At 39.1% G+C, this 15,945-nt stretch overlaps 1 protein-coding gene across 1 annotated transcript; it reads left to right on the top strand.

The window, feature by feature from the left end:
- Positions 1-756: 756 nt before the first annotated feature.
- LOC139468635 (large ribosomal subunit protein uL1m-like) lies at positions 757-15,281 on the top strand. Its single transcript, XM_071250758.1, has 9 exons — positions 757-799; positions 5,475-5,640; positions 7,753-7,969; positions 8,511-8,600; positions 10,734-10,805; positions 11,791-11,911; positions 12,336-12,448; positions 13,963-14,044; positions 14,843-15,281. Exons 1-9 carry the CDS (start codon positions 757-759, stop codon positions 14,995-14,997), a joined length of 1,059 nt encoding a protein of 352 aa, XP_071106859.1. The 3' UTR covers positions 14,998-15,281.
- Positions 15,282-15,945: the final 664 nt, after the last annotated feature.

The following is a 15,945-nucleotide window of genomic DNA, read 5'->3' as shown; positions in this document are numbered from 1 at the left end:
AACAATGCTTAACTTCAACACTCCTAAACACTCTCACATTACTGTCATGTACTAACTCTTCTAACAGTAATACTTGTAGTTCAATTGTCATGATTTGACCAATACTAATATAGAATATATGCAAAATAGCACCTTTATATTGTTCATAGGCATGCCATTATTATCTCATATTTATGAAGATAAAAGACTTAATTTGAGTGTAAACTTAGAAAGAAGTAGCGTTTCATAATAAGCTTTGGCAACCTGAAACTAACATCAATTAATCAAATAATCAGATGCCTCACCAAGGGGTATGGTAAAGTTACAAAATCAAATAAAAGTCGTTTATCATTTGACCTTATTTCATTTTAACAAAAACGATTTTGACACATGACAATTCCAACTTTATGACAAGAAACACCTTCGTCTGGCGGAGAATTGTTGACAATAGGTTAAATGGCAACAACCATTGGCGATCAAAGAATAATACCTTCATCGATAATCCTAAAAGGAATAAATAATTGAACGAGATCACTCAATCAGCTGTTTCAATTTTCTCGTAGCATCGATATCTGTCTGAAGAAGAAAATGGCCGACTTTGATCTTCGGGTCCTTTACCGTTTATGTTAGAAGCGATTCTATTGGCTACCTCTCAAGAAAAAACGGTCGGAGGAAAAATATATGTACAAAATCGGAATAAACATCCCTTTGGACAAATATCTGCTCAAAACGTACAAATTGAAATACAAAATCTCACTTTTAGAATAAATTAAACGAATGAAATTACCTCCCTTATCAAATATGGCGACCTCCATAACAGGTGCGTGCTGTCAACAATGTTTATCCAGTGTAAATTAAAATGATAAAGTGGCGTTTTGAATTGATGGATTTTGTTCGTATATGTGGTGTTTAGTATATGGCTAACTTGCCATAATTATCCAACACTGTCAACATAAGCCCTTGCTACAATGTCGACAACCATTCAAATTGAAACTTCCGTGCAACAACATTTCTCAACTGAAATTGAAAAAGACCAACTCATTGGAAAAGTCGCTGAGAAGAATAGCTGGTTGGGTCTATCACCAGTTCCTCTTTATTAGCGCGTGAACTACTGCTTGTTAATTTACCTCCATGTGTTTTCATTACGCCACAGCAGGTCCGTATTTGTGGAAGGTGGGAGATCTATAATACGGACACCCTTCCCACTCAACATGAAAAAGACACATGCGATAGAGGTCACGTGACCGATACCGTAAACAAATGGTGTTGTTCCTCTATCTGAATTCATTTGTGTACCGATTGTGTTGTTAGTGTAGGCAATGCAGTTCACAAATGGTACTTACCTAGTGTTGTATGAAAGATGTTGATTATTAACATATTTTGAAAATTATAGAAGTCTTTGATGGGGCTTCAGAAGTTGGCATAGAACATCAGTGTGTGTTTTATGCTTCTTTTTGTAACATTCTATAAGACAGGAAACTTTTTATTGATAATAACTGCACATTGTTTCCAACAATGTAAAAACCAATGACATCTACAGAAAGTGGAAGAAACAATGTGGTGCACTGAAAAGTACCGTAATATACTTCAAGGAATCACATTAATAATGAAAGCTCATTCTGCTTCCTTAATATTTATTTAAAGGGGCACTGATCTAACGCAATTCCCCGGGACTGGTTGTTGCCTTTGTTATTGTTTTTTCCCAGTGAGTACCCGGATGTATAGCAGAAATCTAGACTAGTTCGCGACCTCTGCTGCGCAATTCGTAAGCGCATCAGTCACTTTTATGGGTAGTAATAAGGGCGTATGGTCACATTGATCAACTAAATGAAATACAGTTTTCGAGATAATAAGGAAATGTAGGTATATATCTTTGTGGGTAGCATTGGTAATGGTGACAAAGTTTTGATAAGTCACTTGCTTAGTAATTTTGCGATTTTCGTTAACACTATTTTGACTTGCAACTCAAAATAAATATTTCACCTGAGCATTGCTTTTTTTTATAGTGTGTATATTTTTTTACTGTCAAAATGTGTAACATTTTCAAATTAATTTAAAGTCTAAATATTGAGTTATTTTACAAAGTGACTGAAAAACATTTCCATCTGTATTATTATGATGATGAATTCCAAACATTTTGATGTTTAATGTCATCACCAAGAGACTGAAAATGTTACGTTGAAAAGTACATGTCTATGTTGTTTGGCTTCTAATCCTACATAATAATCTGTTGTGATGTTTGTAGGCCCTTTTGATCATATTAATCAATCTGGACAGATTTTTTAGTCAAAATGACATTTTACATTTTACACATTTTATAAATTGCCTGAGAGAATCACATTTTACAAATTGACGGTAATATATACACGCTTACAAAGGAAAAGACCTGCGAAAACAACGTCTATCGCGCATTGAAGAATTTCCCAACCAAGACGTAGAGAAACAAGACCGAATCGGTTCAAATGAAGGAAAACAAAATGCAAATACCATAATTGCAACCTACCAAATTTATGTGTATACATTTTAGGAGCTTCCTTGTTCGAGGAATGTATCTGTGAATATCCACACAAAGGAACAATATCCCACTCGTCTGCAGCTGTACAAAGAAACATATTCGATGTCACGTGTCTCTGTAACAATCAAATATTTTAAAAGATATATATCGTTTCGGGATATTATAACCCGTGTTCGTTTCTCAACTGATCACTTGGATTGTTTCAGGTGTTTCACATAGGTGTCAAGTCTCAAGGGTCGGCTGAGAAAGCCCACGTGACAACTATTTTCATAACATCCACTGTTCCTAAAAATTCATTGAGTGATAGATAACAATGAGCAATCAATCAACGTATTATCAGTTAACCCTTTGTTTGTTGTATGTTGTTTTTACATCGGCAATTCACGCCATGATATGAGTGTATTCCCTTTGTTTTAGTAAACCTAGACATGTAAACACTCACTTTTGACATATCCACTGTGCAAGATAACAGTGATTAATCAATCAACGTATTTTCTGTTAATCCTTTGATGACTAGGAACGATCTGTTGATTTACAAAAAAAAGTAAATCAACTGATCATTCACCTCTTGCTGGTCTGCCACGTGCATATTACATAACACACATTTCACCTCACTTCAAACCTGGATTTAGATTGAATAATTACCCCAGACACAATAAATGCCAAATGGAAACCTTTGTCAGGTAATATAAGTGGTGCTACCATTGATTGTACCTGTAATAAATTCATTAACTGAGCATCAAGTGAATGACGACAAATACACAAGTGTAGGGTTATACGAGAAAACGTGGATGACAACAAGGAATTGGTAATCGTATCATCGACGCAATCCGAAATCCGAAAATGCTTTCACTGCATAGATACTTTTTTAGTATTAAACTATAACCATCTGGGGTATTTCCAAATGAGGACATCCGATGAGCTCCGCCGTTCTTTTTGTCTGTTTGTTTAGGCTGAAGAAATTAATCAACATGTGCTCTTTGTCGAAATCTTTATAGATCACAGTTAACCAATTAGTGTTTATGCAAAAATTCGTAAAACAAATATTGCCTCCAGCCTCCAAGTTTATTTAGCTCTCCTTGCAGACGGTAGCCCAGTCTCTGGTCACGCTCAGTTGCGTAGCATATCATCCGGGTACTCACGGGGAAAAAACAATAACAAAGGCAACAACCAGTCCTGGGAATTGCGTTAGATCTGTGCCCCTTTAAGTATTGATTTTTACTTTGTTAGAATTCATTGGAGTATGAAATTTATTGAGTGAGCACCATGCTGTATGAACGTTTAAGTTCGTATAAATTTTTATATCACTGTTTTTCACCTCAGGGGATGTAGCACGAGATCTTTTCAAAATATATTTAAAGTGGTACAAGTGACTTCATGTTTGCACTCAAAGTCTCTGGCTTTTTTCAATGTATGCTAAAACGCTGAGTCCAAGATTAAAGGATCTAAACGATCAGAAGCAATGCTTCTATATGTATTCGTGCTAGGGAGATCCCAGGGGTTGCCCCAGGAATGTGGAAATACTCGTCAGTGTTGACATCATTTCAAGAATACAGTCTCATGAAAAACATATGAACATAAAATTGTGTTGTGCATAAACTTATTAACGTCAGTTTCGAGGTCATGACCGACCTATCGTCCAATGGAAAAGCTGTGTATCGTGTAAACTTCACATTAAAAAATTATATGTCCATATACGGTTAAACCATATATAGATATCACATGCTTCAAGAGTAAGCCTGAGTGCACTGGCACTGTGAAGTCATACTTCACCCCTTTACTTATGTATACTGGGGGCTCGGGTGGCCCATTCGTCGTGCAGAGAAACCTATGATCGTGGGTTCAAATCCCGGTTCACCCGGATTATGTTTCTAGGTTTGTCAGCACCATACCCGTGCTCGTGGGTTTCACTGAAGTGGTAAACGTCTGAGACCTGCACCACCTCGGGCTTTCCTCCCACATTGAGCTGACACGCTGTGATATAACTGGAATAATGTTAAAAGCAGCGTTAAACCCAACTCTCTCACTCACTTACATTATAATACTTGATAATTTGTCTCTCAAATGGAAGAAATAATATTTTTTGCCCTTTCGTCAAGTTTTGAGTTACAAAATAACTATAAAAAAAGAAGAAAAAAAGTTTGAAGGGTGTGGTATAAATATTATTTGACTAAATTCTTCCAACACCAAATTACCTTCCAGACTATCATGACCACATGGACACGCTTGTTCCCTCAAATGAGGAGGTGCAGTGGGGTGGGGAAGGCCCGGGTTCCATTCCCGACATGGGTACAATGTGTGAAGCTCATTTCTGGTGTCCCCCGCCACGATATTGCGGGAATATTTCTAAAAGCAGCATAAAACAATACTCACTCACTCAAATGAGGGCACTGCAGTGTTGTTTCTGTATATCAGGGTAGTCACTATTTGTTGTTTCTGTATATCAGGGTAGTAACTATTTGTTGTTTCTGTATATCAGGGTAGTAACTATTTGTTGTTTCTGTATATCAGGGTAGTAACTGTTTGTTGTTTCTGTATATCAGGGTAGTAACTATTTGTTGTTTCTGTATATCAGGGTAGTAACTATTTGTTGTTTCTGTATATCAGGGTAGTAACTGTTTGTTTCTGTATATCAGGGAAAAAACTGTTTGTTGTTTCTGTATATCAGGGTAGTAACTATTTGTTGTTTCTGTATATCAGGGTAGTAACTATATATACCCCTCCCTAAGTATATTGTGGTAGTAACTATTTGTTGTTTCTGTATATAAGGGTAGTAACTAGTTGTTGTTACTGTAAATAGTCAAAGTAACTACTTGTTACTGTATATTGGAGTAGTTCCAGATTCAGGCTGATTATGATTCTGGGCTGTCAACACCATACCTGAGCTTGTTAGTTTCATAAAAGTGTTTGTCATATCCCTAAACACCTTAACGTCTAGGTATACATCTATAAAAGTGTTCTCTTCATTTTCCATTCCTAGCACTAAGACCCGTGCTTCTGGTTCAACTACGATCAGCATTGTTGCAGCGAGCCACTCCATCACTGGCCGTGACACCGGTCAGATGGAAGGTGACGAAGAGTCAGAAGTTGCGCACGCCACATGTAGCCAAGGAGAAGGAGAAATGGGTGAAAGCAAAAGCAGTGAGGTCAGTTGAGGTCAGATGAGAGGCTTGCTGCCGGTTGTGGCTTACTGGTATCACAGACAAATCATGACGTGTGTCGATATTGATCATTGTATGTCTGTGCTGCTGTGAAGTTTTCTTGATTACCCATATGTTATAACTGTAGAATTTCTAACAATCATTTACACAAAGTGTTACGAGGCGCTTTCCTAATTGAAACGCAGTGGTTAACTCGGAAATCAGTACTTACAGAACTAACGCAGTAGTTAACCGGGAAATCAGTACTTACAGAACTAACGCAGTAGTTAACTGGGAAATCGGTACTTACAGAACTAACGCAGTGGTTAACTCGGAAATCAGTACTTACAGAACTAACGCAGTAGTTAACTGGAAAATCGGTACTTACAGAACTAACGCAGTGGTTAACTCGGAAATCAGTACTTACAGAACTAACGCAGTAGTTAACCGGGAAATCAGTACTTACAGAACTAACGCAGTGGTTAACTCGGAAATCAGTACTTACAGAACTAACGCAGTGGTTAACCGGGAAATCAGTACTTACAGAACTAACGCAGTGGTTAACTCGGAAATCAGTACTTACAGAACTAACGCAGTAGTTAACCGGGAAATCAGTACTTACAGAACTAACGCAGTAGTTAACCGGGAAATCGGTACTTACAGAACTAACGCAGTGGTTAACCGGGAAATAGGTACTTACAGAACTAACGCAGTGGTTAACTTGGAAATCAGTACTTACAGAACTAATGCAGTGGTTAACTTGGAAATCAGTTCTTACAGAACTAACGTGTCAGGTCTGTAAATGACCACACAAGATCAATAAATAATCAACACATTAGGCTAAAAAAAATAATAGTCTTGGTTTTTAGGCTATGCCTGCATCATAAAGTCTGCCACACGTTTCGTTTTTATTTCCATTTAAATTTTTATTTTTAATCCTAATATTTAAAAACAATGAGATCCAATATAGCACACAGTTACTTCCTTTTACATGGTATGCATCTCATGTTATGGTCATAGGAGTATGTATGCTTGTGTATGTAGTAGGGAGGCCCTTTCCCATATTGTTGGCACACATGTGTTTATTTGGTTACATAGTTGTTTGGACAAGCCAAAAAAAACCAAAAAAAACAACCACCACCCCGTACTATGTTTTCAAAAGTCATTGCCTGAGAACCAATTTTTTTATAATTTTTCAAGCCTTATGTTGAAACACACAATCACAAAAGGCAATACTCTGGGTAAAATAAGTGCCAGCAGCAACAAGTAGCAGGCCCTGCATTATATATCAGTGCCCTATCAAATGTCTGGACACAGGCCTTTCTCTGTTCTTGAGACTGGAATAGTGTTGTACGCTGGCAGAAACAACTGGATGCCGTTGTACAAAACAACCTTTACTCAGGTGGACCTTAGTGACTCAGGTTAAGCTCAAGGTAACCTCAACAAAAAGTTATGCCCGTTGCACAAAACTACATTTGGATAACCTTAATGTTTACAGGATCATCTACATTGAAAACTCACTAACAAATAACTCCTGAACTCTGAACTGTTGCCTGATTGGTTGGCCTTGTTGTTCCTCTCACAAACTAATACGAAATGCAAAAAAGGATTTAATGTCAACCAGTTTACAACTTTGATCACTGATACTTGATTTATATTTTTTTTCAATGTCAATATTAAGGCTTAAAAAAATAAAAGAATTGGTTCTCCGGCAATATTTTTTAAAAATATAGTGTTGGCAGGCGGTGTCATTTTTTGGGGGGGCGGGGTGGGTGGTTGTGGGTGGTGGGGGGGTGTTCAAACAAGTATGTAACCAAATAGACTGTTGTGTAACCAGATAAACATTTGTGTACAATCAACCTGGGAATGGGCCTCCCCACATAAATGTATTCCTTGATAAATAAAATACTGGAATACAGTATTTGATTACCATTGGACTTGGAATATTTATGGATTTTTTAATATTTAAAAAAAAAATGGAAATATAAGTAAAACACGCGTCGAACTTTATGATGATGCGGGCAGTGCCTGAGAACCAAGACTATTTATTTTTTAGCCTAAGGTAATTGTTTTGACAAACAATAAGTGATCATGACTTGGGTGGACAACTGATTACAGGCTGGAGAAGGAAAAAGACAAGTCTAAGGAGCATCCCAACTGGATGAACAGGAAGCCAGCTGATGATGTGTGGATCAGGGGGCGTTACCCTCCTCAGTGCCACGCCCTAGAGGAATGTGTGCAGCGACATAAAGAATACGCACATCCCAGCATGTTTGATAATATGGATGGACTGGTGTATGCAGACCTGGAGCTGAATATGTCCACAAAAAAGAAGGTTTGTTCCCTGTCTTTGAGGAGTGGTGGGGTGGCCAAGTGGTTCACTCACCCCGTCAAAGGTCTGGGTTCAGTTCCCCACATGGGTGCAGTGTGTGAAGCCCTCTTTGGTCTCTCTGTGATATCATGGAATATTGCTAAAACCAGCGTCAAACCAACTCACTGTCTTTGTAGCATGGGTGTACGATATGTATTGACAGTTTCCACTACACATTGCTTCCTTGTTTCAGCACAGTCAGAACATAAACTGAACAATTAAAGAAACAATTAATTGTCTATTGTGATCGTTGTAGATTTAAATTTATATAATATTTCTGTATATGTCACAGAGTGATATACATCATTTTTATTTATGAGTTGAAAAAATTCACTATGTTTGGAAAACAAATTCCAGTATGAAGAAAGATTAGTTATGTGTTTGGAACTTTCACATCAATAAGAAAAGTTACAGTTGTTTTAAAGTTGTCCAGCACATCTTCTGTGAGACCAGTAAGCTTGCACATCTCATTGTACCTTTTTAATATGGTCCTATTCTATTTCAGACCAAGTTCATGCGGAATATCAGCTCAACACTGATGTTGCCCCATACTTTTGAAGAAAATGTTGTCAAGAAATGTGCAGTGTTCTGCAAGGTTTGTTACTGTAGTCCTCAGCTATACATAAGGCATTAGGGACCAACCACCCGATGTTCTGCAAGGTTTGTTACTGTAGTCCTCACATATACATAAGGCATTAGGGACCAACCACCTGATGTTCTGCAAGGCTTCTTACTGTAGTCCTCAGCTATACATAAGGCATTAGGGACCAACCACCCGATGTTCTGCAAGGTTTGTTACTGTAGTCCTCACATATACATAAGGCATTAGGGACCAACCACCTGATGTTCTGCAAGGTTTGTTACTGTAGTCCTCACATATACATAAGGCATTAGGGACCAACCACCTGATGTTCTGCAAGGCTTCTTACTGTAGTCCTCAGCTATACATAAGGCATTAGGGACCAACCACCTGATGTTCTGCAAGGTTTGTTACTGTAGTCCTCACATATACATAAGGCATTAGGGACCAACCACCTGATGTTCTGCAAGGCTTCTTACTGTAGTCCTCAGCTATACATAAGGCATTAGGGACCAGCCACCTGATGTTCTGCAAGGCTTCTTACTGTAGTCCTCACATATACATAAGGCATTAGGGACCAACCACCTGATGTTCTGCAAGGCTTCTTACTGTAGTCCTCACATATACATAAGGCATTAGGGACCAACCACCCGATGTTCTGCAAGGCTTGTTTCTGTAGTCCTCAGCTATACATAAGGCATTAGGGACCAACCACCCGATGTTCTGCAAGGTTTGTTACTGTAGTCCTCAGCTATACATAAGGCATTAGGGACCAGCCACCTGATGTTCTGCAAGGCTTCTTACTGTAGTCCTCAGCTATACATAAGGCATTAGGGACCAACCACCTGATGTTCTGCAAGGCTTCTTGCTGTAGTCCTCAGCTATACATAAGGCATTAGGGACCAGCCACCTGATGTTCTGCAAGGCTTCTTACTGTAGTCCTCAGCTATACATAAGGCATTAGGGACCAGCCACCTGATGTTCTGCAAGGCTTCTTACTGTAGTCCTCAGCTATACATAAGGCATTAGGGACCAGCCACCTGATGTTCTGCAAGGCTTCTTACTGTAGTCCTCAGCTATACATAAGGCATTAGGGACCAGCCACCTGATGTTCTGCAAGGCTTCTTACTGTAGTCCTCAGCTATACATAAGGCATTAGGGACCAGCCACCTGATGTTCAGCAAGGCTTCTTACTGTAGTCCTCAGCTATACATAAGGCATTAGGGACCAGCCACCTGATGTTCTGCAAGGCTTCTTACTGTAGTCCTCAGCTATACATAAGGCATTAGGGACCAGCCACCCGATGTTCTGCAAGGTTTGTTACTGTAGTCCTCAGCTATACAAAAAAAGAAATTGTTTGCTGCTCATCCTGTATGTTCTGAAAAAGTATGTTGAGAACAAAATATGTATTGACTTGGCTCCTCCTCTAAGAAATGTCTTAACCTGTCTTAAATAAATCCCAGACTGACAATATGTAAAGACTGCGCATCAACTTGTATCTAAGGAGGAGCAGAAGGGTGTGCATTCTCAAGTAGACTGCGAGTATTGCAGTTTCATGAATAATAGAGTTAATGACAGGCAATCCTGTAATTGATGATGAATTATGAAGAACAATCCAGGCTATCGAGGTGCAGTGACATTCAGCCAAGTCACCAAGTCTGACCACATGATCTATTAACTCACCTCTTTGAACCAGCCTAGGTTGCTGAAGATTTATTCTAACCATTGGTCCAGATTTGATTATTTACAGGTTGCTGTCTTGCTTGTCGTAAGAGGCGACTAACAGGATAGGATGGTCAGGCTTGCTGACTTGGTTGATTCATGTCATCGTATCCCAACTGCGTAGATCGATGCTCATGATATCAATCACTGGATTGTCTGGTCCAGACTCGATTATTTACAGACCGCCGTCATATAGCTGGAATATTGCTGAGTGCAGCATGAAACAACAAATAAACAAACAAATCTTGGTGTCTCCTGGTGTAATATGACTGGAGTATTGCTATTATGATACTCATGATAAACAGTTTAAGTCCATTTTATGTGTTAATATGAAGATAGTTTATGTGAATAATGTGTGTTTCTGTTGACGACAAGAGTGACATGACTCTATGCTCCTATGTGTTAGCATATGGTGTTTGTCCACAGACAAGTGAAGACCAACAGAAGGCAAGGGACCTTGGTGCTCTCTATGTCGGAGATGCAGATCTCATCAAGCAGGTGAGACTTAGTCCTACACCGCAGTGATAAATAACAATGGGAGTCATGGCACTCATAGCAGTGGCGATCTGGGTCCCATCCCACAGAGCTATCCCACAGTTGAAAGTCTATGTTAAACTTTGAGAGTAGCAATCTGGAGACTGGATACCATCAACAATGTGATTGTAGCTTTGACTGTTGTAGCTTTCCACTGCTGTAGCGCTAGGATCACTTTGTTTCTACTCGGGGACTAATGAAGCTGAAACTTCACATATCCTACTTGTTCCCATCAGTGATGACACTCCAGTTTGTTCAAGAGGTTCAAATCTGTATTTCAACATGGCCACAACCGTAACCATATTGAAAAAGCTATTTATGGCTGACACTACTATTATTGTTCAAAATGTAATTAAATTTGGTACATGTGTAGTTATTATGTATTATGTAAACTATATGTTCTTTTATTTTGGCGATATTTTAGATTTTGACTTTGATTTTACCTTTGAACATCAACCATACTGAAAGCTGAAACGTCTTATGACCATGACACAAAATGTTCAAAATATGATGAAATTTGGTGTGTGTGTGTGTGTAGTTTGTAATTCAACACGTTTCCGATTTTTGTGTGCAATGATTTGAATTTTGACCTTGATTTGACATTTCCACTTTTACTAGGCTCCTAAATTATGTCAAAATGCATTTTTGTTGCACTGTAAATATTCTCTGCACAAAACCACTTGACCACTGAAGCTGAAACGTCACATGCTTGTTCTCACCAGTGATGAGACCTGAATTTGTGAGGTTCGAATCTTATTTTTAGTATAACTATTGAAAGCAACTTTTGTTTCTTGTTGACTGCAATTAAAGGTGAACTAAAGTGTCGTGGTACCATTTTTATATTTTCCCAATCCAATTACATTCATACAATACAAGTTACTTTCACTTCAGTAATATGTTTTGACTTATCAGTGTCTGCTGTTGATCATTCTGAGTTATCTCCCCTTAGATTGTTGATGGGATAATTGACAAAAGTGAGTTTGACTTCGCCCTTGCTACGCCGGACATAATGGTGGAAATGCTGGTCCTACGGGGAATACTGAAGGACATGTTTCCACGCAAAAGCAGAGGTTTGTATCCTACTTTTGGTCTTCAGATGAAACAGCTACGTGGTGTAGTGGAAGAGCGTCTGTTCAGATCCTCAGCCACCTCCTACCAGAAGGTGTTAAAAGATGGTACATGTTGTTACCCTGCCTAGCACTCAGCATTAAGGGGCTAAAACAAGGACTGGTCGGCTCCGAGTCAGTATACTGTGTCTGAGTGGGGTTTTCATGCTCTCACTCAGGAAATACTAGATTTAGACACTCGTGTCGTAAACATAGCATGACATGAACACTCATATAATATCCTCTATATATTACCCATAGTCGTGTTGGCAGATATTTGAAGATAAATGTTAGCCATCGTATTATTGCCTTGGTTCTAACAATATCTCAGTGTCTTTCCCTATTTCTTATCCCTGGGTAATGAAGGTTGCATGGTTTCCGTCAACAGGCAACATGAGCTCCAGCGTGGAGGAGATGATGACCCTGTTCCAGCAAGGCGTCACCTACACGTCCACCAAACACTCCGATGCTGTGGGGAAGTTGCAAGTACCCCTGGGAACTGTGAGTAGTTTCTCTGCTCATTCATTGGCCATTGTTGCAATATGGCCGACATGTTGTTAATGCTATGTAAACTCACCATGTCCTGTTTATGAAGCTGAAAGTAGGAGTGAGTGAGTGAGTATGGTTTTACGCCACTTTTAGCAATATTCCAGCAATATCATGTCAGGGGACACCAGACATTGTACCCATGTGGGGAATCGAACCCAGGTCTTCAGCGTGACGAGCGAAGGCTTTAAGGAGTATATCCTCTGTATCCCTGTGTGTTATAAAGAGTGACAAGTAGTTGTCCCAGTTGCCTGATAGGACCGCGTCTGTGGTGTAGTGGATGGAGTGTCTGCCTCGAAGGCAGAAAATCGGTACAATCCTTGGTCAAGTCATACCAAAAAATGTTACAAGATGCTACTTGTTGTTACCCTGCCTGGCACTCGGCATTAACAGATAAAACAAGGACTGGTAGGCTCGGCGTCTGGGTGGGGTATTCATGGTAAACTATGGCATGGTATCTTAGTGGGCTAGCACTGTAAAGCCGGCATTAGTCCAGGACTATAATCAGCCACGCACACACGCCTGCACATCACTATATAAGGGCAATACTGTTGAACGTTTGTTGTGATGCCTGGTTCGTACCTTTTCACGATCTCCTCTGAAGCAGCAATGCCTGAAGGTCTCTTAAACATGTGGACAGAATTCCCATCCAATTTACAACCACAGCAGCCATTTTTAAAATGTCATTCATGTAGGCAATCATTGACATTTGATATGCAGTGTGTGTTCTACATGTATGTCTCAAGAACACATTTTATGTTGGACTGTGTATTTGACATAGCTTCAACCTTTGACCTTCATGTACAGCTGTGCCTGTCTTTGGTTCCATGTCTGTCATAATGAACATGTAAGACTGTCCCTCTATGTGCAATATAGTTATCATACTATAAGAATGTGTTATGTGGACACTTCGGTTACCGGTATCCATTTGCTTATTTTTTTCTTTCCTTTCTTTGTAAGTCCTTTTTCAGAGCCAATATAATATTCCAGAAAAATTCAGCTTCAGACCCTTGCCGCTCTATTTTCTTATCGTTTGCATTCTGAAATGCATTTTGGTTTCTTTTATTACATACAAAAGTTAATCTATCAGTGTAATTGGTACACTGGTGAATAGTGATTTCAGCATGATTTTCAGATGACCCCGTTCATCCCCTTGACGGGCACGGGTGGTCAGACTCACGGAATTTGGTTGATGCATGTTGACGGTCATGATGTCAATCACTGGATTGTCTGGTCCAGACTCGATTATTAAGAAGTCATATAGCTTGATTATTGATGAATGACACGTTTAACAACAAACAAAATCTTTTTCTGATCCAATATAATATTCCAGAAAAAATCTATTTTTTTGTTGTTTCTGAAGGTATATTGGGATTAATTTATTTCATTCAAAAGTTCTTCAAACAGTGTAGTTGATACTCGGGTGAATGATGGGTTTTCCTTATGAATCCTCGTGTGATGTGTTCCAGCTGAACATGTCCACTGAACAGTTGGAGGAGAACTTTTCAGCATATATGGAGTCAATCAAGAAACAGAAGGCACCCAAACTAGGTAAGTTATGTATCTCTTAGCCTCTAGAGTTTCTATATTGAAGTGAGTTGTCTATGAAACCACACAGAAGAGTAATTCTGTTATCATGGCATGTCGTTGAATGTGAGAGGAGAGCAGACTGTACACTTCGTTCAAATATTTGAAATACTCTTTAACAAAATATTTTGGAGTTATGCAAGTGAGAAGTGCATTTGTCATGTTTTCAAAGGACAAGGTTTGCTTTCCAAAATATATAGAGTAAACTATGTTTATAACAAACATGCTTATAACAAACTTATAGATATAACAAACAATTGTTTTTTCCCCCAGACCATTTGCTGTATATATGCTTATAATGAACTACTGTTATTTAACTACAATTAGTGGTCCCTTTGAGTTTGCTATAACCATAGTTCAGATGTAAATTATGTCCATGTCTTGTTGAAATTATCCAAAAAGCTTTTTAGCAATTAACTGTCCTTACTTTGTATCACTATAGCTTTAATTCATGGGGTCATTTTGAAAAAATAATTCTTTTTCTTTTTTTCTGTAATCTTTCATTCCCAGACCATGATGACAAAATAGTAGAAAATGTTTTACAAAATTTTGCTTTGCTATTTGGTAGACAAGTGAGATAACATTGATTGTTGTACTGCTGCCGAGATCATGACGTGGCATTAAAATCCTTACTTTTGCTGAAAAAGGTAGAAATGTGTGAATTTTAAAATGAAACTGGCACATCAGATATGAGTGTGTGGACAGTAGACTGAATCCTGTCGATGTATGAGGCAATATTATCATGTTGGCGCGTCATTTCAGGTCAGTTTGTAAGCCAGGCTGTGTTGATAGCCCCGCCATCACCGGAGCGCTTTCATGTGGAGCTGGAGAAGTACATGGCCGACACCAGCAAACAGAAGTCAGCCATGGCTGATGAAGATGAGGAGGAGGAGGACGAGAGTGAAGCAAGGAACTGAGTATCTAGTCAGTGTGCTTAGTGAACTGGAACAGACTTCTCTTGTATAGGTGTGTGATGGTGTGTGAGAGGCAAGGAGGAACACACGGAGCTGTGAATGGTTTTCAATGTATTCTGATTGTTCACCAAAGGCAAGTGAACTGGAAGGACCGTGATGGTGGGCATAAAGTCAGGCAACGATGACAGATACAAATACACCTTGATCGTATGTTGATATGAGGCTACAGCATGTGATATTAGTAGTCCAGCTGTCATGTTCGACTTATAAATCAATAAAACTTGCATCTCCTCACCCAGTTTCAGTGTTATATCACTGGGCACAAACTTGTTGCCAGAATCTCAGCCAAAATTGGCAGCAGTTATTTGTTACTGTCTACAGCATGTTAACATGTATCTTACCAACAGAAACCTTGGGGAGGATTAACATGAGGCTGACTTGGTTATGCTTCAGTGTATGTTGGTTGGTTTGTTGTTATGTGTTCCAGTGTCTTCAGTATGCTTCACTATTCCAGGATTGTGGGTAGACACGAGAATTCCCTGTGGGGATTCCAGGTTGGATTAGATCCCCAACAACCAGTGGTTGGTTGGTTGTTTAATGCCGCACTCAGCAATATTCCAGCTGTATGACGGCGGTCTGTAAATAATCAAGTCTGGACCAGACAATCCAGCAACCAATGCTGGTCACAAGAGGTGACCAAATTGATCGGTTGGTCAGGCCTGGACCCCCTCTTTTGGAAGACAAGGTAAAACCCTGCCTTATAATCCTGAAAACAAGTGAAAATCTCTCAATTTTGAAATTATTCCACCACTCCACCTCAGTCGTGTGCGGACTTGAACACAAGCCAATATATTGTAAAAGGAAACACATATTAACACATGTATACAAATATTTATTCAGATGTAAAAATCAAAGATGGCAACTATTACAATGTTTTCACACAGGATCCAG

Source organism: Haliotis cracherodii, unplaced genomic scaffold (assembly GCF_022045235.1).
Source record: "Haliotis cracherodii isolate W230 unplaced genomic scaffold, xgHalCrac1.p SCAF_2, whole genome shotgun sequence".
Taxonomy (NCBI): Eukaryota; Metazoa; Mollusca; class Gastropoda; order Lepetellida; family Haliotidae; genus Haliotis; species Haliotis cracherodii.
The sequence above is the reverse complement of the archived record's forward strand: the minus strand, read 5'-3'. Positions and strand labels throughout refer to the sequence as shown.